Source organism: Sus scrofa, chromosome 1, assembly GCF_000003025.6.
Source record: "Sus scrofa isolate TJ Tabasco breed Duroc chromosome 1, Sscrofa11.1, whole genome shotgun sequence".
In the NCBI taxonomy this organism is placed as follows: Eukaryota; Metazoa; Chordata; class Mammalia; order Artiodactyla; family Suidae; genus Sus; species Sus scrofa.
The window spans coordinates 130234687-130261809 of NC_010443.5; the positions used below are offsets into that span (position 1 = coordinate 130234687).

Here is a 27123-nt window from a genome sequence, read left to right on the forward strand (position 1 = left end):
TTGGTTTGTTTGGGGAAAAAAGACGGTAGAAGCTAAGGTTAGCTGATCACGTTGAGCCTTGTACACTATGTTACAGAAGTTGTATTTTAACTCTAGTTACAGTGGTAAGCAGTTGGAGTATATTTAAGCCAGGGAGTGACATAGACTCATTTACACTTTTACAGGATTACTTTCATTAGCTAAACTGAATTTAGGATGGCATTTCTTCTATTGAAGCTAATTATTTCTTTATTTCATACTTTTCTTGTGACTGAGCTCAAAATAATTTAAAGATCTTGTTTCATTTTTTTAATCACCAGGCCCTTTAAAGGCTCCTGTTTTAAAGGTTTTTTTTTTTCATATCAGTGAGGTTTTAAACTTTTTGGTAGTATAGTAACCTTTATGTGTAACCATCACATTTTAAAAGATTGAAACTAATGGACATGCCATAAAATCTGCCCTTTTAAAGTATGTAATTTAGGGGAGTTCCTGTTGTGGCTCAGCAGTAATGAACCTGATTAGTATCCATGAGGACTCAAATTCAATCCCTGGCCCTGCTCAATGGATTAAGGATCCAGCATTGTAGGCTGGCGGTTATGGCTCCGATTCGACCCCTAGTCTGGGAACTTCCATGTGTCTCAGTTGTGGCCTTAAAAATACCAAAAAAAAAGTATGTAATTTAGCAATTTTTAGTGCATTCATAAAGTTTGTGCAGCCATCACCACTATCTGATCCCAGAAAACTTTCTATTTTCTTTCTTTTTAAGGCCACACCTGAGGCTTATGGAAGTTCCCAGGTTAGGGGTCAAATCTGAGCTGCAGCTGCTGGCCTACACCACAGCCACAGTAATGCCAGATATGAGCTGCATCTGCAACCTATACTGCAGCTTGTGGCAGTTCAGGGTCCTTAACCCACTGAGTGAGGCCAGGGATTGAACCTGCATCCTCATGGATACTAGTACCACTGAGCTGTGACAGGAACTCCCAGAAGTTTTTCATTACTCCAGAAAGAAACTACTCATTAACAGTTAACCCATTCTCTACTTTTCCCAGCTTTTGGCAGCCACTGATCTGTTTTCTGTCTCTCTGAATTTGCCTCTTTTGGACATTTCATATACATGGAAACATAAAACATGGCCTTTTATGTGGCCTCTTTTACTTAGCATAGTATTTTCAAGGTTCATTCATGTTGTGTCATGTGTCAGTACTCTTCCTTTTTGTGGCTCATTAATACTTTGTAATCTGGATAACATGACATTTTGTTTATCCATTCGTCACTTAAAGGCTTTTTGGGTTGTTTCTCCTTCATTAACCATCATAGCTTGCTTTCTATATTCTCTTATGTACTATAGTACTTTTTAAGGTTTTGTTTAGGTTTTTTTGTCCTGGTATTTGACATTAGTTAAATTATCTTATGTGTAGCATATGTGCTAAGTGAAATTTAGCCTTGTTTCTATTTATAGCATTTCCCATGTTTTAATACTCTTTAATTCATGACCACTAGGTTTAATTGGTATCCTTTTGTTTTTCAGTTGAATTGGTAAAGAATAGTAAAAGGGAAACTGGAAAGACTGTCTTCTACTTGTTTTTGTCATTGTTTTGGTATCTGGAAAAACTGCTTTGATTATAAAAAGGAATTGCTTCATAGCAGAGGTTCCATTTTCATTTCCTCCCTTTTTCAGAGCATTCTGCTAAGTGATGAGTCCAGTGAGGCAGATTCTCAGAGTGAAGACAATGAAGAAGAAGAAGAAGACGATGAAGAAGAAGAAGAAGAGCTCAATCTCAGTAGAGAAGAACTTCATAATATGTTGCGTCTGCACAAATATAAGAAACTTCACCAGAATAAGTATAGTAAAGACAAGGAGGTAAGAGTATCAGGAGAAATCTCAAATCTTCATGCTGGGTATTTACCCTTTGGTTTATATTAATTGAAAATACGTCATTTTAACTTTATATTTAAATGGTGGTGGTGATTCTAATAATTGAAATATATTTCACTGTAATAACATAAAAATTCAGCCTTTTAAGAATCCGCAGTTCAGTTTGTAGTATATTCATAGAGTTTGTAACTATTGACACTATCTAATTTCAGAATATTTTCTTACTCCCAAAAGAAACCCCACTCCCCTTAGCTCTTGCCCCTTATTCTCTTCATTCCCCTCAACCCCAGGTAGCTCTCTGTCTGCCATTTGTCTCTTTAAGTGTGCCTATCCTAGACATGTTGTATAAGTGAAACAACATGTGGTCTTTTGTTTCCAGCTTCTCTTATGTAGCATAGTGTTTTCAGGGTTCATTCATGTTGTAGCATGTATCAGGACATCATTCCTTTTTATTACCAAATAATATTCCATTGTACAGACATACTGCATTTTATTTATCCATGTATCATATGATAAAGTAATTGGATTGCTTCTACTTTTGGGGTGTTATGAATCATAGGTAAAGATAGTGAGTCTTTTCACTTTTTGACTCCTATGAACAATGCTGCCATGAAGATTTGTGTATACGTTTTTGATGTGGTCATGCATTTTTATTTCTCTGGGGTATATACTCAGGAAAAGAATCATGGGGTCATATGATAACACTATGCTTACCCTTTGGGGGATTGCCAAGCTGTTTTCCAAAGCAGCTGTACCATTTTAAATTCTAGTGGTTGGGTTTTTTTTTTTTTTTTTTTTTTTTTGCCATTTCTTGGGCTGCTCACGTGGCATGTGGAGGTTCCCAGGCTAGGAGTCTAATTGGAGCTGTAGCCACTCTGGCCTACACCACAGCCACAGCAATGCGGGATCCAAGCCGTGTCTGCAATCTCTACACCACAGCTCATGGCAACGCCGGATCCTTAACCCACTGAGCAAGGCCAGGGATTGAACCTGCAACCTCATGGTTCCTAGTTGGATTTGTTAACCGCTGAGCCACGACGGGAACTCCTTAAATTCTAATGGTTGCTTTTTAATGTAGTTGCTCTTTGGAAGTATTCCTATCTTGGAAAAACTCCTTTTCTTCACATAGTAACATTAGATTGATAATGGTTTTTTTTGTTTGTTTGTTTTTTGTTTGTTTGTTTTTGCTATTTATGGCCAAACCCAAGGCATATGGAGATTCCCAGGCTAGGGGTTGAATCAGAACTGTAGCTGCCAGCCTACACTATAGCCACAGTAACGAAGAATCTGAGCCTTGTCTGTGACCTACACCACAGCTCATGGCAATGCCAGACCCTTAACCCACTGAGCGAGGTCAGGGATCAAACCTGCATCCTCATGGATGTTAGTGAGATTCGTTAACCACTGAGCTGCAATGGGAACTCCTGATAATAGTTTCAAGTGGCACCTATTTGAATGCTATTACCAAAACCTCTGATTTTTTTGTCAGAAGTGTAGCACTTTGTAGATAATGAGCAATAGAAAATTTGAAGACCTGAAAACTTTCCAGCAATTAGTTAAGGTCCAAAGCTACTTCAGAAAGCTTTTAATAATATGCTAAGGGTTATAAACCTGTAGAAGTGATAAATAGTAACATATCTGATTTTTTTTTTTTTTTTTTTTTTTTCTTTTCTGGGGCTGTACCCTAGGCATATGGAGGTTCCCATGCTAGGGGTCTAATCGGAGCCGTAGCCACTGGCCTACGCCACAGCCACAGCAACACCAGATCCGAGCCATGTCTTCGACCTACACCGAAGCTCACGGCAGTGCCAGATCCTTAACCCACTGAGCAAGGCCAGGGATTGAACCTGCAACCTCATGGTTCCTAGTTGAATTTATTAACCACTGAGCCATGATGGGAATTCCTGATTTTTTTTTTTTTTTTTAGACAAAGAGTCCCTTGTTAAAATACAGAGCTGTGGCAGTTGGTACACAAAATATTTGGTCTTCCTTTTTTTTTTCTTTTTTGGCTGCCTCATGTTATATAGAGTTCCTGGGCCAGGGATCAGATCTGAGCTGCAGGCTTGACCTAAGCCACAGGTGTGGCAATGCCAGATCCTTAACCTACTCTTCTGGGCTGGGGATTGAACCTGCGTCCCAGTGCTCCCAATTTGCCGCCAATCCCATTGCACCACAGCGGGAACTTGTGGTTTTTTTCTTAATTGAAGTAAAACACAGGTGTGGAAAAGTCCATATATTTTAAGTATACAGCTCAATGAATGCTTTGACAGAAGACCATTAATAATTCTCTGTCACTCTGCTGTCCAAGTTTCGGTCCTTTAACAAGTCATTTGGCTATAATTCAGGAGAGAGATTCACCAGTGGACTATCTAAGTTTATGTATCTTTATATTTACCCATTAGTAATAGGTAAATTTGAGCTTTGGAAGTCTTTTTTCTTTTTTCAAGTACCACTCCTGCAGCATATGGAGGTTCCCAGGCTAGCAGTTGAATTGGAGCTGCAGCTGCTGACCTACACCATAGCCATAGCAACGCCTGATCCATGCCATGTGTATGACCTACACTGCATGGCACACAGTGGCTTGTGGCAATGTGGGATCCCCTAACCCACTGACTGGGACCAGGGATCAAACCCATATCCTCATGGATACTCTTCGGGTTCAGTACTGCTGAGCCACAACAGGAACCCATTTAGAAGTCAATTTATATGAAATGTTTGAAAAGATACTCACTGAACAGAAAAAAAACTATTCATATGTTAGAATTTTGGCAACAAAGACACTATGCATAATATTTTTAGACTCTCTTAGTGACAAATGAAGAGTGAAGACTTGAAAGATTGGAGAATTGGGATGGCTGGGGACTATTCAAATAGAAGACTAAGGGAATTCTCATGGTGGCTCAGTGGTAACAAACTCTATTAGTTTCCATGAGGACTCAGATTTGATCCCTGGCCCTACTCAGTGGGTTAAGGATCCAGCATTGCTGTGAGCTGTGGTGTAGGTTGCAGACGTGGCTCAGATCTGGCGTTGCTGTGACTGTGGCAGAGGCTGGCAGCTATATATAGCTCCAAATCGAACCCTGGCCTGGGAACTTCCAGATGGCTGTGGATGTGGCCTTAAAATTATTGTGTGTGTGTGTGTGTGTGTGTGTGTATAATGGAGTTCCTGTTGTGGCTCAGCAGTTAGCAAACCTAATATACATGAGGATGCTGGTTCAATCCCTGGCCTTGCTCAGTGGGTTAAGGATCTGGCGTTGCCGTGAGCTGTGGTGTAGATCGCAGACGTGGCTCAGATCTCGAATTGCTGTGGCTCTGGCGTAGGCCAGTGGCTACAGCTCCAATTGGACACCTGGCCTGGGAACCTCCATATGCTGACGGTGTGGCCCTAAAAAGACAAAAAAAATACAACCAATATATATAAAAGACTAAGAGCTGAGGGGAGTTCCCTGGTGGTCTAGTGATTGGGGATTTGGTTCCATCCCTAGCCGGGGAACTTTTACATGCTTCAATAAAACCAAAAACTAAGAGCCAGGAAAGTAGGCATCAGCGACCTTATTAAATCTAAGGACATATTGGTAATTGAAATATGGCTTATTTCTTGTTGATGAATCTAAGAGGAGACCTTTCTGCAGTGATAAGTATGTGTCAGGACAAAGTAAATATTCTGGTGGAGATTCAGAATCAAAGTTTTTTTTTTTTCTTTTTTTTCTTTTTTTTTAAAAAGTTATTTCCAACAACTTGGCCATGTGCATAGCCAGGGACCTATTTTGTTTTGAAGTTTAAGGAAATAGTTCACTTTGATATACTAAATCTTTCTTGGTTTCTTTGTGAGAAGAATGCTGTATGTAGGAAATATGGTTTTTCTCTGGCTCAGCTTTCTTTAGTAAAGATAATTTGAAGACTGTGCTCTAGGACCCAGACAGACCCTTCTAAGCATCATCTTTGCCTATTTCAGTTGCAACAATACCAATACTACAGTGCAGGCCTACTCTCCACATATGACCCTTTCTATGAGCAGCAACGGCACCTTCTTGGACCCAAAAAAAAGAAATTCAAGGAAGAAAAGAAACTTAAAGGTGAGCATATTGACCTGCCGTCTGCCTTTAATCATCCTTAGTCTCAGGACTATGTGACTGGCTGCTATGTTTGGACTTTGAACATAATTTGTGTAGTAAAAATTCACTGTATCTGAAAAGCCCTAGTCTCCCTTACCTAATTAATTACTAATTCTAAATACTACTAACCTTAGTTTAATCCTTTTTTTTTTTCTACATAATCTCCAAGTATTGAAAATGTTTGTGATAAGAAGAAGTTGGTTATATACAGGAAAGTATGAAGAGTAACCTGAAGAATACAGAGTAAATTATAATTATTGCTGTGTGTAGTGTTTTAAAATACATCACCTCCTGATGCTCTTTTGTAGTGTTTTTTGTATGTATGCCAGGAAGTGTCTTTTCCTCTCTTACTGAGCTGCAAGCAGCTGCAAATGAGGAAGGAAATAGGAAAGTTTTAGACTGTCTATATTAGGCAGATTTTATTCTCTTAAAGGCATGAACCCTACTCAGAAATATTCTTTTCAGCCTTCTTCTGTTTTTTCCTTAACTGCCTTGTTTATCTCTATATTTTCTCATCCTTCCACTCTTCCCCTCAAACTAAATTTTTTCTTTTCTTTTCTTTTTTTTCCTTTTTTTTTAGGGCTGCAGTAGTGGCATATGGAGGTTCCCAGGCTAGGGGTCCAATTGGTGCTATTGCTGCCAGCCTACGCCAGAGCCACCACAATACTAGATCCCAGCTGTGTCTGCGACCTACACTACAGCTCACGGCAACGCTGGATCCTTAACCCACTGATAGAGGCCAGGGATCCAACCCACAACCTCATGGTTCCTAGTCAGTTTGTATCTGCCGCGCCACAACGGAAACTCCTAAATTTCTGTATAATGTATAATATTCCTTAATCACCTTGCGTCGCAAGCAGATAGAAATGTTTCCTTCTTTTTAATCATTGCTTGAACTCATGCTATTTCATAAGCCTCCTTTCCCATTATTGGGTTCAAAACAAATTCAGTTCTTAGGTTCTCTGCTGTTCCTCTTTCATGTAAACAGACGGAGTATCCAGTGTCCTTTTCTGAAGTAATATGATCTTCTTCTTGGAATATTCATGTACCTGAATAGATAAAGGGATGAACATTGTTAGTCTCAGTGGAATGAGGAAAGAACCTTGAATTCTCTTAAAGTGAGGTTTTGTGGCTATTTCTTATGGAAGGGAAGAAAAGCAACGTTCTGAGGGTCTCTTTCCTTTGCAGCTAAGTTGAAAAAAGTGAAGAAAAAAAGGCGAAAAGATGAAGAAGTTTCCTCTGAAGAATCCCCTCGTCGCCACCACCACCAGACCAAAGTCTTTGCCAAGTTCTCTCATGATGCACCTCCTCCTGGCACCAAGAAGAAGCACTTATCCATTGAGCAGCTTAATGCCCGTCGCAGGAAAGTATGGCTCAGCATTGTGAAAAAGGAACTACCAAAGGTAAGTGAGTACCTCCAGATTGGAGATGCCTAGAATGTTGTCTCTTCCTGTCCTCCAGCGAGGAAACTGTGAGAGCTGGATACTTTGAGAGGGTTCAGGGAAAAAAAAAAAAAAAAAAAAAAAAAAATCTGTTGGAATTAAGAGAATCCTGAATAGTATTCTCTTCAGTTAACTTGTTTCGTGACCAAAATTCGGAACATAATTCATGTGTTATGCTCCTTAGCCACAAAAATGGAGGGAAACTTCTTTGAAGAAGGAATATAGTTTTCTTACATATGGCAGTAGAGATATGTGATAATTGCACATTTATAGGTGACAGTACAGGAAATTAAAATAAAATGGTAGGAGTTTTCATTTTGGTGCATCAGAAACGAATCCGACTAGTATCCATGAGGACTCGGGTTCAGTCCTTGGCCTCACTCAGTGGATTAAGGATCTGGTGTTGCTGTGAGCTGTGGTGTAGGTTGCAGATGAGGTACAGATCCCACATTGTTGTGGCTGTGGTTTTGGCTGGCAGCTGCAGCTCCAGTTTGACCCCTAGCCTGGGAACTTCCATATGCCGTGGGGTTGGCTCTAAAAAGACACACACACACAAAATGGGTTATCACCTCATACCGATCAGAATGGCTGTCACCAGAAGGACCATAAATAACAAATGTTAAAGAGGATGTGGAGAAAGAGGAACCCTCCTACACTTTTGGTGGGAATATAAGTTGGTACAGCCACTATGGAAAACAGTTTGGAGATTCCCCAAAAAAAAACTAAAAGTAGAACTACCCTATAATCCAGCAGTTCTACTCCTGGGCATTATTCCAAAGGGAACAAAATACGCTAATTCAAAAAGGAATATACAGAGTTCCTGTTGTGGTTCAGCAGATTAAGAACCCGCCATCGTTTTTGTGAGGATGCAGGTTTGATCTCTGGCCCCTCGCGGTGAGTTAAGGATCTGACATTGCCATAATCTGCGGTGTAGGTCCCAGATGCAGCTCAGATCCAGTATTCTGTGGCTGTGGCCTAGGCCAGCATCTGCAGCTCCACTTCGATCCCTAACCTCCGGAACTTGGATATGCCAAAGCTGTGGCCGTAACAAAAAATGGATACTTGCACCTCAGTGTTCATAGCAACACTATTTAAAAGCCAAGGTGGAAAAAACCTAAGTGCCCATCAGTAGATGAGAGAATAAAGAGGATGCATTATATATATCCAACGAATATTACTCAGCCATAATAAGGAATGAAAGGCTGCCTTTTGCATCAATGTGTATAGACCTAGAGAATATTATACATAGTGAAATAAGTCAAACAGAAAAGACAAAAACTGTTTTCTATTGTTGTTTTTTAGGCCCTCACGTGAGGCATATGGAAGTTCTCAGGCTAGGGGTTGAATGGGAGCTGTAGCTGCTGCCCTGTGCCACAGCCATAGCAATGCCAAATCTGAGCTGTATCTGTGACCCACACCACTGCTTATGGCAATGCTGGATCCTTAACCCACTGAACAAGGCCAGGGATGGAACCCATGTCCTCTTGGATATTAGTCGGGTTTGTAACCTGCTGAGCCATAGTGGGAACTCCTGACAAATACTGTATGTTAACGTTTATATGTGGAATCTAAAGAGTAAAACGAATGTAGAGAAACAAACCTAGTGGTCACTAGAGGAGAGAATGAGGGGGGAGGGGCAAATTAGGTGTAGGGGCTTTGAGATACAAACTACTAATAGGAATTTCCTGGTGGTCTTGCAGTTAAGGATTCAGCATTGTCACTGCTGGGGCTCAGGTTTGATTCCTGGTCCAGGAACATCTGTATGCCATAGGCGGGTCCAAATAAAATACATAAGCAAGAAGGTTCTGTGGTATAGTAGAGGGAATTATAGCTATTGTCTTGTAATAACTTTGAATGGAGTATAATCTTTAAAAATACTAAATCACTGGAGTTCCCGTCGTGGCTCAGCAGTTAACAAACCCAGCTAGCATCCATGAGGACTTGGGTTCGATCCCTGCCCTTGCTCATTGGGTTGAGGATCTGGTGTTGCTATGAGCTGTGGTGTAGGTCACTGATGTAGCTCGGATCCCACGTTGCTGTGGCTGTGGCGTAGGCCAGTGGCTCCAGCTCCGGTTCAACCCCTAGCCTGGGAACGTCCCCTAGCCTGGGAACATCCATATGCTGCAGGTTCGACTCTAAATGCCAAAAAAAAAAAAAGCCCCCCCCAAAATAAAAATACTGAATTACTGCTGTACACCTGAAACTAATAGAATATTGTGCATTAACTGGAATGAAAAATAAATAAAATTTGTTCAGAACAAAAAGCTTTTAAAAATGTATGGCAAGAGGAGTTCCCATCGTGGCACAGTGGTTAATGAATCCGACCAGGAACCATGAGGTTGCAGGTTCGGTCCCTGCCCTTGCTCAGTGGGTTGACAATCCGGCGTTGTCGTGAGCTGTGGTGTAGGTCACAGACACGGCTCGGATCCCGCATTGCTGTGGCTCTGGCATAGGCCAGAGGCTGCAGCTCCGATTTGACCCCTAGCCTGGGAACCTCCATATGCCGTGGGAGTGGCCCAAGAAATAGCAAAAAGACAAAAAAAATTTTTTTTTAAATAAAATAAAAAATAAAAATGTATGGCAAGAATAATACAAGGAACTGCCATCTATTTTTTACTTATATTTAGCAATTGTTTTCCTAATATGCTTTGGTACATAAGTGCATACATTTTTCCTAACCCATTTTGAAGATTAGTTTGAGATTTTGTACTGAGTTTACTTGTAATAATTCAGTATGTATTTCTGAAGAGAAAGGAAATCCTCTCATATATAACTGCAGTGCAGTTATAAAAATTGTTACCTGACCCACAGGCTATTTTCCTACTTTATCAGTTGTTTGGGAAATGTCCTTTATAGTCTTCCCCCTGTCCCTGCCCTGATTCAATCTAGAGGCACATGTTGCATTTAGTTGTCACATCTCCTTAATCTCTTTTATTCTGAAACAATCATCATCTTTGTTCATCGTTCACAACACCTGTTTTGAAGAGTACATTATTTTTTTAGAATGTTTTCGTACTTGAATTGATGTGATGTTTCCTTGTGATTAGATTTGAATTACGAGTTTTTGGCAGGATTATTAGAGTAGTGATTATATTCTTGGTATATCACATCAGGAGGCACTGGACACATCTCTTCCAGTATTGGTGATACTAGCTTTGATCCCTTAGTATGATGGCGCTGCTATACTTAACAATTATTTTTCTCTGTATTTCTGGAAAGAGAGTGTATATATAAGCATTTTTTTTAATTGAAGTATACTTGATTTATAATAGTTTCAGGTGTATAACATTGTGATTCAATTTTTTTTTTTTTTTTTTTTTTTTTTTTTTGTCTTTTTAGCTATTTCTTGGGCCGCTCCCGCGGCATATGGAGGTTCCCAGGCTAGGGGTCAAATCGGAGCTGGAGCCACCGGCCTATGCCAGAGCCACAGCAACGCGGGATCCGAGCCGCGTCTGCGACCTACATCAGAGCTCATGGCAAATCTGAATCCTTAACCCAATGAACAAGGGCAGGGACCGAACCCGCAACCTCATGGTTCCTAGTCGGATTCGTTAACCACTGAGCCACGATGGGAACTCCTCATTCTTTTTTATGGCTAATATTCTTGTGTGTGTGTGTGTGTGTGTGTGTGTGTGTGTGTGTGTGTGTGTGTATGTGTGTCAGTATCACATCTTCTTTTCCATTCATCTGTTATTGGACACTTGGGTTGCTTCCATATCTTGGCTATTGTAAAGAATGCTGCTATGAACATTGGGATGCATGTATCTTTTCAAATTAGTTGTTTTCATTTTCTTTGGACATATAACCAAGAGTGGAATTGCTAAACAGTATGGTAGTTCTGTTTTCAGTTTTTTTGAGGAACTTCCATACTCTTTTCACAGTGGCTGCACCAGTTTTCATTCCCACCAACAGCAAACAAGGGTTCCCTTTTCTCCACATCCTTCCTAACATTTGTTGTCCTTTTGTCCTCACCTGACAAAATGAGGTGATGTATGATTTTTGTTTTGATTTTAATTTCTCTGATAATTAGTGATTTTGATCATCTTTTCATGTGCCTATTGACTTATATGAACATTCTTTTAATATTCAAAAAACTCTTAAAATATAATATTGTTGATTTACAATGTTGTGTTAGTTTCAGGTGTACAGCAAAGTGATTCGGTTATACATAAGCATATATATCCATTCCTTTTCAGATTATTTTCCCATGTAGGTTTTATAGAATATTGAGTTCCCTGTGCCATATAGTATAGGTCCTTATTAATTATCTTTTATGTGTAGTAGTGTACATATGTTAATCCCAAACTCCTAATTCATCCCCCCACACCTTTCCCCTTGCTAACCATAAACTTGTTTTGTCTGTGAGTCTGTTTCTTATTTTGTAAAAAAGTTTATTTGTATCATTTTTTTTAGATTCCACATATAAGTGCTATCACATGATACTTGGATTTGTCTGACTTACTTCACTTAGTTTGAAAATCTCCAGGTCTATCCATGTTGCTACAAGTGGCATTGTTTCATTCTTTTTTATGGCTAATATTCCATCGTTTAGATGTATCACATCTTTATATACCACATCTGATTAGTGGTTAGCATCTTTTCATGTGCCTCTTGAGTTTGTATGAACATTCTTAATGGGGAAAGTTACAGAAAAGCTTGCTTCATACCTGGTGAAGAGGCTTTAGGTGATGCACTTCTGATGATGAGGAATTCAGTGGGAATATTTGAGTTTCTTATCCTTTAAAGTGACAGTAGCTGCTTAAGAATTAGAGAAAGTTTTTGATAAAAGGCCTAAAATTCCTTTAAGCAGATAGTCTGAGGTGGCAATATTATAGAAATGGCTTTCAGGCCCTTTGTATTACTTTGAACTCATTGTTTCTTTAGAAATCAGGGGAAAAGCTCTTTAATAGTCAGAGAGCCACTCAGCTCTGACTCTTCTCTCCCACATCAAATAATGGACCATCATGGGAAATCAGGTTTCTTTATTGAAGGTTGTTTTTTTTTTTTTCTTTTTCCTGACTGAAGTGGAAGACATAATAAGCGGCTCCAGACTGGGTTGTGGGCTACTAAGTCATCTTGTGCTAGCCTGCTTTGGATCTTTTGGTGAAAATGAGGTCAAGTGGTGGCATAAATTAAGTACTAGTGGCCGTGGGTTTGCCCTGGCTGGAGATGGGGCTGATATCACAAACTGGGAGGGTAGTTTACCTTTCTTCTAAGTATTTCTTTGTCTGAGTGCCCTGCTGTCTTAGCTTCTTTGCAGATTGGCCCTAGAGAGCAGAATATTTAATCAGGATGGTACTAGGGTAAAGGTGCATTGTTATATTTTCTTAGTCCACTTTAAGCCTTAAATATAACTTAATTCTTTCCAGAAATATACAGAAGACTCTTTTGAATGCAACCACAACACCAGCTTTTTCTTTTTAATGGGGTTTTAGGAGCTTTACTTGTGGTTTTGAGTTGGTACATTTGGAGGATTCTTAGAAGTAATGTGTTTTGAATATGCTTGGTTTGATATTTTATTTTTTTTTAATTTTCAAGGTAAATAAAGGACAATGCTAGTCTACGCACTCTTATTTCAGAAAGGAATTCTAAATGAAATATTGTTTTAAATATTTTAGGCCAACAAGCAGAAAGCTTCAGCTCGTAACCTGTTTCTTACTAATAGCCGCAAGGTAAGATTATAGTTTTATATTTCCCATTTTGTTTTGTTGAAATAATGTTTTTGTTATTTAGGTCTCTGGTTGGTTCCCTTGTCTCTTGTGACCTGTTGATAATGAATTGAATAGTCCTAAAGAGATTTTTTGAATGTTCTCAATCTATTTTGTAAATAAAATTGCTCTTTTTCACATTTCTAGTTTTCATACCTTTTTGGGTAAGACTGTACCCCACTCTAATTTTTTGGGCAGATCATAGGATCATCTTGTGCTCAGTCTCTTCATCTAAGAAATGATGATATTAATACCTTCCCTTAGAGGAGATTAACATGTTTTCTTTGAGTATTGTTAGGAGATTAGATGAGGTGACCTTACTAGTTATGTTTCCCTGGGCTAATTACTCATCCTCATTTCCTCATCTATAGATTAAATGAGGATGATAATACCAACTTTATAGGGTTTTGTGGAGAATGAATGAGTTTAATATATGGTAAGCTTAGAGTGTTGCCTAGCATATAATAAGCATTGGCAGCTATTATTATTAATGTGTGTGATAATACTTCAGAACTTCCCAGAATATCTGAGGTTATTATACTTTTTTTTTGTCTTCTGAGGCAGTATGTTTGTGTATTTCTCATCCCTGATAGTACTTTGTGGTCTGGGACTGGCTCATAGTACTGTACAGGGACATTAATCAGATTAGGGGAGAAAGAGATGTGGCCGTAGGAGGACCGTGTGCCCTGAACAGATTGAGGTATGCTGTAGTTTAGAGCTCACGGAGAACTGGCCCTATGTTGGGTCCTTCTCCATTGTGGTAACACTGTTGTCCTCTGTAGCTTGCCCACCAGTGCATGAAGGAGGTGCGTCGAGCTGCCCTGCAGGCCCAGAAAAACTGTAAGGAGACCTTACCTCGTGCCCGCCGCCTCACCAAGGAGATGCTTCTGTATTGGAAAAAGTATGAGAAGGTGGAAAAGGAACACCGAAAACGTGCAGAGAAGGAAGCCTTGGAGCAGCGGAAGTTGGATGAGGAAATGCGAGAGGTAGGGCAATATCATGAAGTTTGAAAACCATAATTGTTGCAGCCATATCCAGAGATTAGTTTATATTTCATAAATTATAAATCTAACCAGTGAAATCATTGAAAAAATATTTTAGGATATAATTTTGAATATAGTGATTTTAGTCCATTATATCAATTCTGTTTTTATTCTTTTAGTAAGGCCCTCTCCCTGGCCCTCACTGCTCTTCTTCTGTGCTAATTTCCTCCATTCTCTTTTTTTTTTTTTTTAATGGCCATACCCGCGGCACATGGAAGTTCCCAGGCCAGGGATCGATTCCAAGCTGCAGCTGTGACCTACACCACAGCAGTGGCAATGCCAGATCCTTTAAGCCACTGTGTTGGGCCAGGGATCAAACCTGTGCCTCTGTAGTGACCCAGTCCACAGTAGGATTTTTAACCTACTGTGCTACAGTGGGAACTCCTCTGTTCCCTGTAGCCTTATTCCTTTGTATGTTTCTGGAGGAACAAAAATAAATAAGTAAAAGGTATGAATGTAAGAAAACAGCTTATAGTTTATCTTAGCTTAGTTTCAGATGCTAGTTATAATTTTGATTTGCTGGAAGATTGAGGCTGGTTGCCAGATTTACGGCCAGATAGAGCCAATGGACAACTAGCCCAGTTTTCTGAGACCCGCCTCCCACCTACTTTGCTGTTTTATGTAGTCACTTCTCTTGCTAAGCTTAACATCAACTGATGTAGGCTGAGTATATGTTTCAGGGAAGCAAGAGTAGGGATTGAGAGGACAAAGTCATTGTGTTGCCATTGGTAAACTCATTGGGATGAGGGGAAGGAAAGTTCAGGTCTGGGGAAGAAAGGGAATCAAGGATTGGATGTTTTCTTTCAAGTATAGGTAGTACTCCTGTCAAAGCCGAACTATGAAGACTTCTGAATTCTTGCTCTCCTCCAGTCTCATGCTTTGAGGGGGAATATGGATTTTGCCCAGTTCTCTCTAAGTCGCCAGGTGACTTGTGTCTTTGCATGCAAGATCAACATATTATTGACTTGGTAAACTTTTGATGCTTTTGGAAACACTTGCTCACTTAGTTTAGAGGCATTTGAGAGTTAGTTACAGATCTTGAAGTTTCGTACGTGGCTTGGCTAATGATCTAGGTTTGTGAGACATTCTCTGAATTATATTGATAGCTAACTGATGAGAGTTTCATCTATGTGGTCATATCAACTTAGGTATCTTTTTCTCTAATTTTTTTTTTTTTTTTTTTTTTTTTTTTTTTTTGGCTGTACTCTTGGCATGTTGAGAGTTCCTGGGCCAGGGATTCAACCCATGCTGCAGTTGCTATGTTTGCCACAGCTGTGGCAATGCCAAATCTTTAACCTGCTGTGCTGCATGGGAATTTCTATGAATTTTTGAAACAGAACATTTTTGACAGATCTTTGTTCCCTTAATTTGCTTTGTTTATTTAAACATGTAGTAGTTAACTTCTTTAAGGTGAAAGGAAATGTTATTATTTTTTGTTTTAATTTAGAAAGGTTTTCCTTTTCCTTTTTTTTTTTTTTTTTTTAGGGCTACACCCACAGCATGTGGAGGTTCCCAGGCCAGGGGTCCAATCTGAGGTACAACTGCCAGCCTACATCACAGCCACAGCAACGCCAGATCCTTAACCCACTGAGCAAGGCCAGGGATCGAACCCGCACCCTCATGGATCCTAGTTGGGTTCGTTAACCACTGATCCACGATGGAAACTCCTAGAAACATTTTCTTGACAGTTCTTTAGATTTAGAACATGGACATCTGTATCCATTATGAAAGTAACGGTTTTCTCTCAAACTCTCAGATTTTCTTCTAATCTGAATCTGGCTAAAGTGTTATAAAATCTGAAGTAGAAAAATCTTATGTCCTTGCTTGGCCGTGTTCCTTATTTTATTGTTGTTTCTCTTTTGTGGAGGTGGGGGGAGTCAAAGATAAATCAAGTATCTACTTCATATAAATTTTATTATAAAACATTTCATACAAAATAATGACATTTACTACTTATTGTGTGTGAGATATTTCATATTATTCAATCTTTTGGATCATGTGCTTACTCATTTTATTGTTTTTCTTAAAGAATGATTTTTATTGAAACTGAATATTTTTCTTACCAGATTATTTCAAAGGTACTTCAAATTTATTAGTTTTCTCATATTTAAAAAAAGTATATGTATTTGTGTGTGTATTTGATCTATATTCACATTTTGTAGCTATCATCACAGATGAACAGTAGGTTGTTTGGGGGAACATTTTCCTTTTTTCATGCACTTGTTCTTAGATAGCTCCTGCATTGACTTTCATGGTAATTCGCAGCTCTTCGTTACGTACTTTGACTTTTGGTGTTAGAAGAGTTTGGACACATTTATGTTTTTAGAAATAATAAATATGTGCACATGTACTTACTACCCAAGTTATGAAGTAAAATGTATTGTTTGAATTTAGATGGTATCTCACTGCCAGTAGAGAAAAGTAATGTAGTAAAGAAATAAGCATTTTATATAGAAGCCTAGTGGAAAAAAGATTTTATATTGTAAAGGAGAGCAAAACATAGGTTTTATTAGACTATAAGTGAAGATTATTCCTTGCTTTCAGTATCACTGACTTATTGTTCATTAGCACTTTGTACCTTTTTTTTTTTTCTTTTTTTTGGTCTTTTTCTAGGGCCGCAACTGCGTCATATGGAGGTTTCCAGGCTAGGGGTCTAATTGGAGCTATAGCTGCCGGCCCACGCCAGAGCCACAGCAATTCGGGATCCGAGCTGCATCTGTGACCTACACCACAGTTCATGGCAACGCCAGATCCTTAACCCACTGAGCCAGGAGGCCAGGGATCAAACATGCAACCTCATGATTCATAGTGGGATTTGTTTCCGCTGAGCCATGATGGAAACTCAGCAGTTTGTACCTTTGTAGAGAGAATTTGTAAAGGAATTGTATGCAAACTATGTGTAGGTTTAGTGGATTCTCTTGACTGCAGTTGTATGTGATTGGTGCTTTGACTCTCTTTTCACATTCAGCTTTTTTCCCCTGTAGGCCAAGAGACAACAGCGAAAACTGAACTTCCTAATCACCCAGACAGAACTGTATGCCCACTTCATGAGTCGAAAACGAGACATGGGTCATGATGGGATCCAGGAAGAAATCTTAAGGAAGCTGGAAGATAGTTCTATGCAGAGACAAATTGATATTGGTGGAGGAGTGGTAGTTAACATCACACAAGAGGATTATGGTGAGTCCTAAATCAGGAGATAAAGGAAGGAGGTAACCGGAATATTTTCTTGTCCCAGGTTATACTAATCATTAATTCTTGCAAGTTTTTTTTTTTTTTTTTTTTTGTCTTTTTGCCATTTCTTGGGCCGCTCCCGCGGCATATGGAGGTTCCCAGGCTAGGGGTCCAATCAGAGCTGTAGCCGGCCTACACCAGAGCCATAGCAACGTGGAATCCGAGCCGTGTCTGCAACCTACATCACAGCTCACGGCAACACTGGATCGTTAACCCACTGAGCAAGGGCAGGGATCGAACCCGCAACCTCATGGTTCCTAGTTGGAGTCATTAACCACTGCGCCACGGCGAGAACTCCAATTCTTGCAAGTTTTGATCAAAAAGGTGGGTTTATTTTTTGGAGTAGGAAAGTGAATATTTCTATATAACAAGCAGATAAAATAATTTTTATTAAAGAATTTCAACATTCCCTTGTGGCTCAGAGGTTTAAAGATTTGGAATTGTCACTGCTGTGGCTCGTGTTTGATCCCTGGCCTGGGAATTTCCACATGCTGCAGCCAGCCAAAAAAAGAAAAAAAATAATTTGAAAAGGAAAGGGTGTGGTGATATGGTCATGCAGATTTGGGAATAGCTTATGTTTTGATTTGTTAGTAGCAACAAAGGTATCAATCCAGAAGAATTTAGTGAATATATCTCAGCAGGGAAAATCATCTCTTGTATAACAGGATTCTTGGTGATGTGAGTCAAACATGAGAAGAGACTGTTTAGTGTTGGTATTTGTGTGACTACACAGAGAGGGAGGAATTATTGTAAAGTTTGAGAGGAATTTCACAGAGAATAGTTGTTAAGATCATGTTGAATAAGAGAAAATGAGAGTGCTTCAGAATATCTTGGATTTATACATTCTTTATTCTTCTCTTGGAATAGTTTCATCCAGTATAAATATATTACAGTTTTGGCATTGCTTTGTTCATGAAACGCAGGATTGGGAAACTGGAGCTCAGTCTTTTGTTGGTTTTTGTGACCTGGCTTTGACTTCTAGAGACCATGGCAGCCCTCTTCTTCCATTGCCACTTGTAGGTCTTTACCTCTGTCAGGTAATTTGAGGCTTTCTCCTCCCTTTCCTTCTGTGAACCTAGGGACAAGTAGAATGTGGGCATCAGGCATCCACATGTGCTAGTGTACATTACATTTCTGAAGGAGATCAGTTAATGAGGTGCGATAACCTACATGTTTTCCTTTTCAGATAGTAACCATTTCAAAGCCCAGGCCCTGAAGAATGCTGAAAATGCTTACCATATTCATCAAGCTCGGGTGAGTTTTAAAAATGAACTATAATGGGCCCAGGAAATACCCCACAGCCTTTTACTTGGTCTTCCTTTAGTCTTAATCATATTTTCAATTGAAAACATTGATGAACGTGTATGTGTGTATATGTCCGTGTTGGGTGGGGACTATGTCTCTACTTACTTTAAAATAATGTAGGAATACTTGAGAAAAGATGAGAAACGAGCATTCACTTGTTTTAGGAATGTGTTGATTGAAGCTAAGATGGTTTGTCTGGTTTTTGTCCTCCTTAGTAATCATGGTTAATACAGTATGAAGTGCTTCATGCTTATTTAGTGAAAAAGGCTACACTCTTGCTTCTTAAGAAAGCTGTATTGTGCCTTAAAACTGCTAAGTTAATACCTTCTTTCACTTTAGCTATAACTTGCTTATTCATGATACAGTGATATTTAATGCAATCAGGAAGAAACTACAGTTGGATCAAATTAAGAAAATACAATTTTTTTTTTTTTTTTATCTTTTGTCTTTTTTTTTTGTTGTTGTTGTTGTTGCTATTTCTTGGACCGCTCCCGCGGCATATGGAGGTTCCCAGGCTAGGGGTCGAATCGGAGCTGTAGCTGCCAGCCTACACCAGAGCCACAGCAACGCGGGATCCGAGCCGCGTCTGCAACCTACACCACAGCTCACGGCAACGCCGGATCGTTAACCCACTGAGCAAAGGCAGGGACCGAACCCGCAACCTCATGGTTCCTAGTCGGATTCGTTAACCACTGCGCCACGACGGGAACTCCCCAATTTTTTTTTTTTTTTTTTTTGCCACACCAGTGGCGTATGGAAGTTCTGAGGTCAGCGATTGAATCTGAGCTGCAGTGGAGACCTGTGCCACAGCTGTAACAATGGCGGATCCTTAACCCACTGCACCCGGCTGGGATCAGACCTACATCTTTGTAGTGACCTGAGCCACTGCAGTTGGATTCTTAACCCACGGTTCCACAGGGGGAACTCTAAGAGAACACAATTTAATACATTATATAGGAGCCCCTGTGTAACTTTGACAGGGTCCAAGTCAAGAATAGAGACAAACTCACCTTATTACTTACCAACCCAAACCAGTTAAAGAATTTTAAATCAAATATTTAATAAATTTTTTGACAAAACAAGTAATTGTGTAATAAGGCTTGATATCTGTCAAAAGCATGTAATAGTTAAATTAATTTTAAAATATTAGTAATATACTTTAATGTACACTTAACCCTTGGACTCTAGGAATTAGGGGTGCCAACCTACTCTATAGTCAGAAGTCTGCATATAAATTTATTTTTTGCTTTTTAGGGCTGCAACCACAGGTTCCCAGGCTAGGGGTCAAATCGGAGCTACAGCTGCTGGCCTATGCCTCAGCCACAGCAATGTGGGATCCAAGCCACATCTGTGACCTACACCAGAGCTCACGGCAATGCCAGATCCTTAACCCAGTGAGCGAGGTCAGGGATCGAACTGGCAACCTCATGGTTCTTAGATTCATTTCTGCTGTGCTATGTCGGGAGCTCCTGCATGTAAATTTATAGTTAGCCCTCCATATCTGTGGTTTCACATCAATGAATTCAACCAACTGTAGGATCTTGTCGTACTGTAGTACATATTTAGTGAAAAAACCTCACCTATCAATTGACACACAGTTCAAAGCCATATTGTTCAAGGGTTAACCATATTATGCTTTATATAAGATGATATATTACATTATATTAGAAAGTTTGTTCCAACTAAGATAGATTAAAAATGTCATTGTGAATTTTGCTTGAATTTAATTATTTTCCTTCCAATATACTTTTATTTTGCAGACAAGGTCATTTGATGAAGATGCAAAAGAAAGTCGAGCAGCTGCCCTACGGGCAGCCAACAAGTCTGGCACTGGGTTTGGGGAGAGTTATAGCCTCGCAAACCCATCTATACGGGCTGGGGAGGATATTCCACAGCCTACAATTTTTAATGGCAAATTAAAAGGTTATCAACTGAAAGGCATGAATTGGTTGGCAAATCTCTATGAACAGGTGAATTTTAGAACTGTGTCATACCTACTCTCTTTTGTTATCTGTTTCTCTAAAGTCATTGGTTCAGTGTATCGTGAAATGAGAACAAGATATAATCTTTTAGATTTCATCCTTTTTCCTTTGGCAGGAATCAGAAAGATGTCTCTATATTTTTAACCTGGATATTTTATTGGAGAATATTTGTATCATGTATATATCTTGTCTTAAGTGGTTTTTGTAAACCTGTTGCCTGGATTAGATTAGCAGAAGAACTAGCTTTGGGCCGTTTGTCTCATATGTCAGGATTCAGAGTTGTAGCTAAGGAGGTGACAAAAGGAATCATTACAATAATGAGTAATAGTGCTGAAGCCGAGTATCTCTAGTCACTTTTGTTTGAACAAATCTGACATTTTGGTTAGTTCTTTCTGACAGTAAGTTGAACCCTGTGTAATGCAGTGTGAGAGCTTGTTGACCATGTGTATTTTTTTTTTTCCCAGGGTATTAATGGCATTCTTGCAGATGAAATGGGCCTTGGTAAAACAGTACAGAGCATTGCCCTCCTGGCCCATCTGGCTGAGGTAGGTAGCTCCATACAGTCTTTTCATCTTCCTTTCTCTTGATCCTAGGGTCATTTTCTGTTGAGAATCAGTCATTACCAAGAACTGCTAGACTCTGTAGGGCTTGCTGTTTGCCTTCAAGGCCTTTTTGAGGCCTTGGTGAAACATTTTGGTTTTCAAAAAGACCAAGACAAGTTTTGAGCATGTGTGTTTTCATTCCCCCCTCCCACTTCTGTTGAGAACCACCAGTGTAGTGGCAAAAACACTGCAGTTAGTTGGATCAGAAGACTTGGGTTCACATCTCAACTCTGCTTACTAGCAGTGTAAACTTGGACAATTCACTTAACCTCTTTTGATCTGACTTCACTTTAATTCTCTGAGGTTTAGTTTCTACTTTGGCAAAGTGGAGATAGTATCTCCTAATGTGAATTTTGTGAGAATTAAATGAGAAGATATGCATGAAAGCATTTTGAAAAAAGCAAAAAGCTCTGTACCAATTGCATAATAGTAAGATTGTTGTGATCACTTAGTTAGTGTAATATGTGAAAGAACACATATTAATATGTCATAAGTGCTTTGTGAGTGCTGTAAATTAGGACCTATAAAAGGTGGAAGGGTGGGAGTAAGGCTTGGTATTTTTTCTCATGTTGCGTATAAGCAACTTCCTTGCCTACATTATTATTAACATGGGATTTTTTTTTAAAGTTAGAATATTGAGTGTACAGATATGAGAGAGAGGAACCAGTTTTCTTCTTATAATGCACTTCCGTTTCTTAAACTACTCTTGTAGCTATAATTTTGAATTAAATTTTTTTCAGTTTTCCTGCAGTTGGCTGACCCACTTTTTCTGTTTCAGAGAGAGAACATTTGGGGACCTTTCTTAATAATTTCACCTGCTTCTACACTTAACAATTGGCACCAGGAGTTTACTAGATTTGTTCCAAAATTTAAGGTAAAAATCAACCCAACAGAAATTCTCTTGCACTTTAAACTTTCTGACTTTTTTGTTGTCTTTATTTAATTGCTCTTAATGACTTAATTTCTTGCATTTTTTTTCAAAATAACTTTGCATACGTTTCCTATCAAAGTTACTAATGGTAGCAGTAAGAGAGCATAGTACATCCTTATGTTTTATAAGTGAGAAAGCCAAAATCCATTTCGAATAATTTGCTGCATTGACCACATGAATTGTAGCTCCTGATTGTACTGCTGTTAATAGAAAATATCAAAAAAAAAAAAAAAAAATGGAGTTCCTGTTGTGGCTCAGTGGTTAACGAGTCCAACTAGGAACCATGAGGTTTCGGGTTCGATCCCTGCCCTTGCTCAGTGGGTTAATGATCCTGTGTTGGCGTGAGCTGTGGTGTAGGTTACAGATGCGGCTCGGATCCCGCGTTGCTGTGGCTCTGGTGTAGGCTGGCAGCTACAGCTCCGATTCGACCGCTAGCCTGGGAACCTACATATGCCGCAGGAGCGGCCCAAGAAATGACAGAAAGGCAAAAAAGAAGAAAAAGAAAAAAAAGAGAAAATATCTACCTTGCTGGCCTAATGTAGATTTTGACAAATCATATCAAGGCACATATACTATAATTTATGATATTGTCCACACCCCTTCCCCAAAATATATTCATAGTTAATCTGTTTTCATGGCCCTCTAAAGCCATATCTTCAGTCGTGGTCCAGATTGTAATGTTTAAGGTAGATAGTGTAAAAATTGATTTTAGGAGTTCCCGTCGTGGCGCAGTGGTTAACGAATCCGACTAGGAACCATGAGGTTGCGGGTTCGGTCCCTGCCCTTGCTCAGTGGGTTAACGATCCGGCGTTGCCGTGAGCTGTGGTGTAGGTCGCAGACGCGGCTCGGATCCCGCGTTGCTGTGGCTCTGGCGTAGGCCGGTGGCTGCAGCTCCGATTCGACCCCTAGCCTGGGAACCTCCATATGCCCCCGGAGCGGCTCAAGAAATAGCAACAACAGCAACAACAACAACAACAGACAAAAAGACAAAAGACAAAAAAAAAAAAAAATTGATTTTAACTAATTCAGTGGAAAAGGATTGACATTGAGAAATTGATCAGCAGGAAAGTATGTTGCATCAAGTATGGGCAAGTTTTAAATGGAGGTTTAATTATGGAAAGTTTCTGGGGTATAAGAAAGAATGAATGGAATTTATTATATTATTCACAAGTAAAAGGGGGAAAATGAGTTAAATATATGTTTTGTCCCTAAAGGAATATAGTGATAATGAAGTTGCATGGTGAGGAGGCTTTTATGGAGATTATGGGTCAGGAGATATTGACATGATCTCTCTGATTTTGGGTCTCCATAATAATCATGGGTTCCCTGCAGTTTAAGGCAGCGTGGGACAGGGTAGAAGAGGGAGGCAGGTGTTTTTCTGGCTTATACTTTGTAAGAAATAGAGACATGTCTGGGATTTTCCACTTTGGGGCACCTATGTGTCTGTAGCCCTACCTTTGTGGCTATATTAAAGACTTGGTTTACTGCTTACGAGGCACATTAGATGTATGGCTTTTAGCTTGGCTGACTCACTCTTAACTTTCTAAGGAGGTGAAATTATCCTAAGACAATTTGTTGAATGTTTCCTCTAGAGTTTTTTTCATATGAAATATGGAGCTCCTCATCTTTTTTTCTGCTTTTTTGTTGTTATTGCTGCTTAGTATACGTCAGACAATTAAGAGACCTAAAAAAAAAATTAAGTCTTTTTTTTTGTCTTTTGTCTTTTGTCTTTTTAGGGCCGCATCTTCGGCATATGGAGGTCCCAGGCTAGGGGTCTAATCAGAGCTGTAGCCACCAGCCTACGCCAGAGCAACAGCAACATAGGATCCGAGCCACGTCTGCAACCCGGATCTGGCTCATGGCAACGCCAGATCCTTAACCCACTGAGCAAGGCCAGGGATTGAACCTGAAACCTCATGGTTCCTAGTTGGATTCGTTAACCACTGAGCCACGACGGGAACTCCCTAAAAATTAAGTCTTAATTTTCCTCCAAATCACTAAGGTTTTTGATGTTTCCTTCACTGGCCGATAGATGGCAATGTAGTCCTACTTATGTCATTGATTCCTTTCCTTTGACTTTATACTCATGCCTGAAAATGAGTTTCATTTGCATGTTGAGCTTCCTTTTGAAGCTTAGTATAGGGGTCAGTAAAATATAGCCTGTGGGCCAATTGAAAGTGTACAATTCAGGAGTTCCTGTTGTGGCTCAGCAGAATCGAACCCAACTAGCATCCATGAGGATGCGAATTCCATCCCTGGCCCCTCTCAGTGGGTTAAGCATCCGGCATTGCTGTGAGCTGTGGTGTAGGTTGCAGATATATCTTGAATTGTGTGTTGCTTGTGGCTGCGGTGTAGGCTGGCAGCTGCAGTCTGATTCGACCCCTAGCCTGGGAACCTCCATATGCTGTACCTGCATACCCTGCAGCCCTGAAAATAAATTAAATAAATAAATAAATAAAAATGTGCAATTCAGTAGCATTAAGTACATTTACAATGTGGTCCAATAATCACTGCCATCTGGTTGCAGAATTTTATTATCATTCCAAACAGAAATCTCCTCCCCATTAAGCATTCACTCCCTTTTCTCCTTTCCCTCTAGCCCCTGGCTACCATTGTCTGCTTTGTGTGTCTATGGATTTGCTTATTCTGAATATTTCATATAGTATAATTGTATAGCATGTGGCCTTTTATGTATGGCAGCTGCTTTTCATTTAGCAGTTTTTTCAAGGTTCATCATGTAGCATGTATCAGCGCTTCATTCCTTTTGATGACTAAATTAATATTTCAGCCATAAATTATAATGAACAACATTGCATTATCTGGGAATATCATGTTTTGTTTATTCATTCATCTGTTGGTGGATGTTTGGGTTATTTGCACCTTTTAGCTGTTGTTAATAGTACTGCTCTGGACGTTCACGTACACGTTTTTGTTTGAGCTCTTTGTCCTCTTTTCACTTGTTTTGGATATATACCTAGGAGTGAAATTGCTAAATCATTTTTATATATGTAAGATGGCGGCATATGAAGTTCCCAGGTTAGGGGTTGAATCATAGCCACAGCTGTCGGCCTCTGCCACAGCTACAGCAACAAGGGCATGCCACAGCATAGCTCACGGCAACACCGGCTCCTTAACCCACTGAGCGAGGCCAGGGATTGAACCCACATGGTCATGGATACTAGCCGTATTCATTTCTGCTGTACCATGACAGGAACTCCACGAATCATTTTATATTTAAATTATTGAGGAATCCACTGCTTGTTCTTTTGTACAGCTAAAAGTAGTCTTTACATTTTTAAATTATTGATTAAAAAACAATATTTCATAGGAAATGATATATGAAATTTAAATACATATGTATTGGAATACAGTTACACCTTTGATTATGTATTATTTATGGATGCATTTTCACTACAGTAGCAAGGGTTGAGTGTTGTGGCAGAGACTCTGTGGCCTACAAAGCCACAATTATTTACTATCCAGCCATTTCAGAAAACGTTTGATGACTCCTGCTCTATTAATTCATTGTTTCTATTATAGTTACTCCTTTAGATTAGTGTGCACATCACTAAAGAGCATAGTTAGAAGTAGACTCTGCTCAGATTTGTAGTTGCTTACATTCAAAAGATTAGATCTGTGATGATAACATAGATGTTTATTTGGCATGTATCTGAATAACATTTATTTTATGGTTCTAATCTAGTATGATTAGTGCCTCTGATCTCCTCCTTTTCCATGAAATAAGTTACCATTTTTTTCTCTTTTCATTCTATGAACTTTTTTTCCTAAAATCTTAAGATGAAGCTTAGATTGTTGACTTTGAGCTTTTTCTGATGTATATTTATTATTTATTAATTGTTTTCTAAGCATGACTGTAGTGATCCATGTTTGATGTGTCACATTTTCAGTACCTTACAATTCAAAATACTTTGTAGGAGTTCCCATCATGGCTCAGTGGAAACAAATCTGACTAGTATCCATGAGGACACAGGTTCAATCCCTGGCCTTGCTCAGTGGGTTAAGGATCTGGCATTGATGTGAGCTATGGTGTAGGTCACAGACAAGGTTGTGATCTGGTGTTGCTGTGGCTGTGGTATAGGACAGTAGCTACAGCTCCCATTCAACCCCTAGCCTGGGACCTTCCATATGCCTCAGGTGTGGCCCTAAAAAGCAAAAAAAAAAAAAAAAAAAAAAAAAACCCTGAAAAAAACAAACTTCAACTTCTGCTATAGATATTGTATCATTTTATAAATAAAGCTCAGATATATCAATTAAAAAATAATAGGGATTCTACACTTGTTTACCATAGTGTTGTATATATGTTGATTAGGTCAAGTTTGTTAACTTGTTCAGCTCTTCTGTATCTTTACTCATTTTTTTTGCTTGTCTTATTATTGACTGAAAGAGGTATATTGATATTTACAACAATCAGGGATTTATCCATTTCTGCCTTCTTCTCTCGGTTTTTGCTTTGAGGCTGTGAGATGTACACAGATTTACAGTTTTTAAATCATTGTACTAATTTAAATTTTTTTGTTATAGTTGATTTACAGTGTCTTGTCAATTTCTGCTGTACAGCAAAATGACCTGGTTTTATATATATACACACACACTCTTTTTTCTGACATTATCCTCCATCATGTTCCGTCACCAGTGATTAGATAGAGTTCCCTGTGCTATACAGCAGGATCTCATTGCTTATCCACTCCAAATGCAATAGTTTGCATCTACTAACCCCAGACTCCCCATTAGTTAGTGGTCTGCTAACCCCATTCCACTCCCTCCCTCTCCCCTTTTGGCAACCACAAGTCTGTTCTCCATGTCCATGAGTTTGTTTCTTTTCTGTGGATAGGTTAATTTGTGCCATGTATTAGATTCCAGATGTAAGTGATATCAGATGGTA

The 27123-nt window shown here is 39.3% G+C and overlaps 1 protein-coding gene across 1 annotated transcript in view; it reads left to right on the forward strand.

The window, feature by feature from the left end:
• The window catches only part of INO80 (INO80 complex subunit), a 139923-nt gene that overhangs the window by 32982 nt on the left and 79818 nt on the right, over positions 1 to 27123 (forward strand). Inside the window, exons 5-14 of the mRNA XM_003121588.5 lie at positions 1661 to 1843; positions 5814 to 5934; positions 7162 to 7376; positions 13034 to 13087; positions 13906 to 14109; positions 17151 to 17346; positions 18587 to 18654; positions 20466 to 20675; positions 21152 to 21232; positions 22068 to 22163. Of these exons, the coding sequence (XP_003121636.1) occupies positions 1661 to 1843; positions 5814 to 5934; positions 7162 to 7376; positions 13034 to 13087; positions 13906 to 14109; positions 17151 to 17346; positions 18587 to 18654; positions 20466 to 20675; positions 21152 to 21232; positions 22068 to 22163 (1428 nt within the window). The remainder of the gene's footprint in view (positions 1 to 1660; positions 1844 to 5813; positions 5935 to 7161; positions 7377 to 13033; positions 13088 to 13905; positions 14110 to 17150; positions 17347 to 18586; positions 18655 to 20465; positions 20676 to 21151; positions 21233 to 22067; positions 22164 to 27123) is intronic.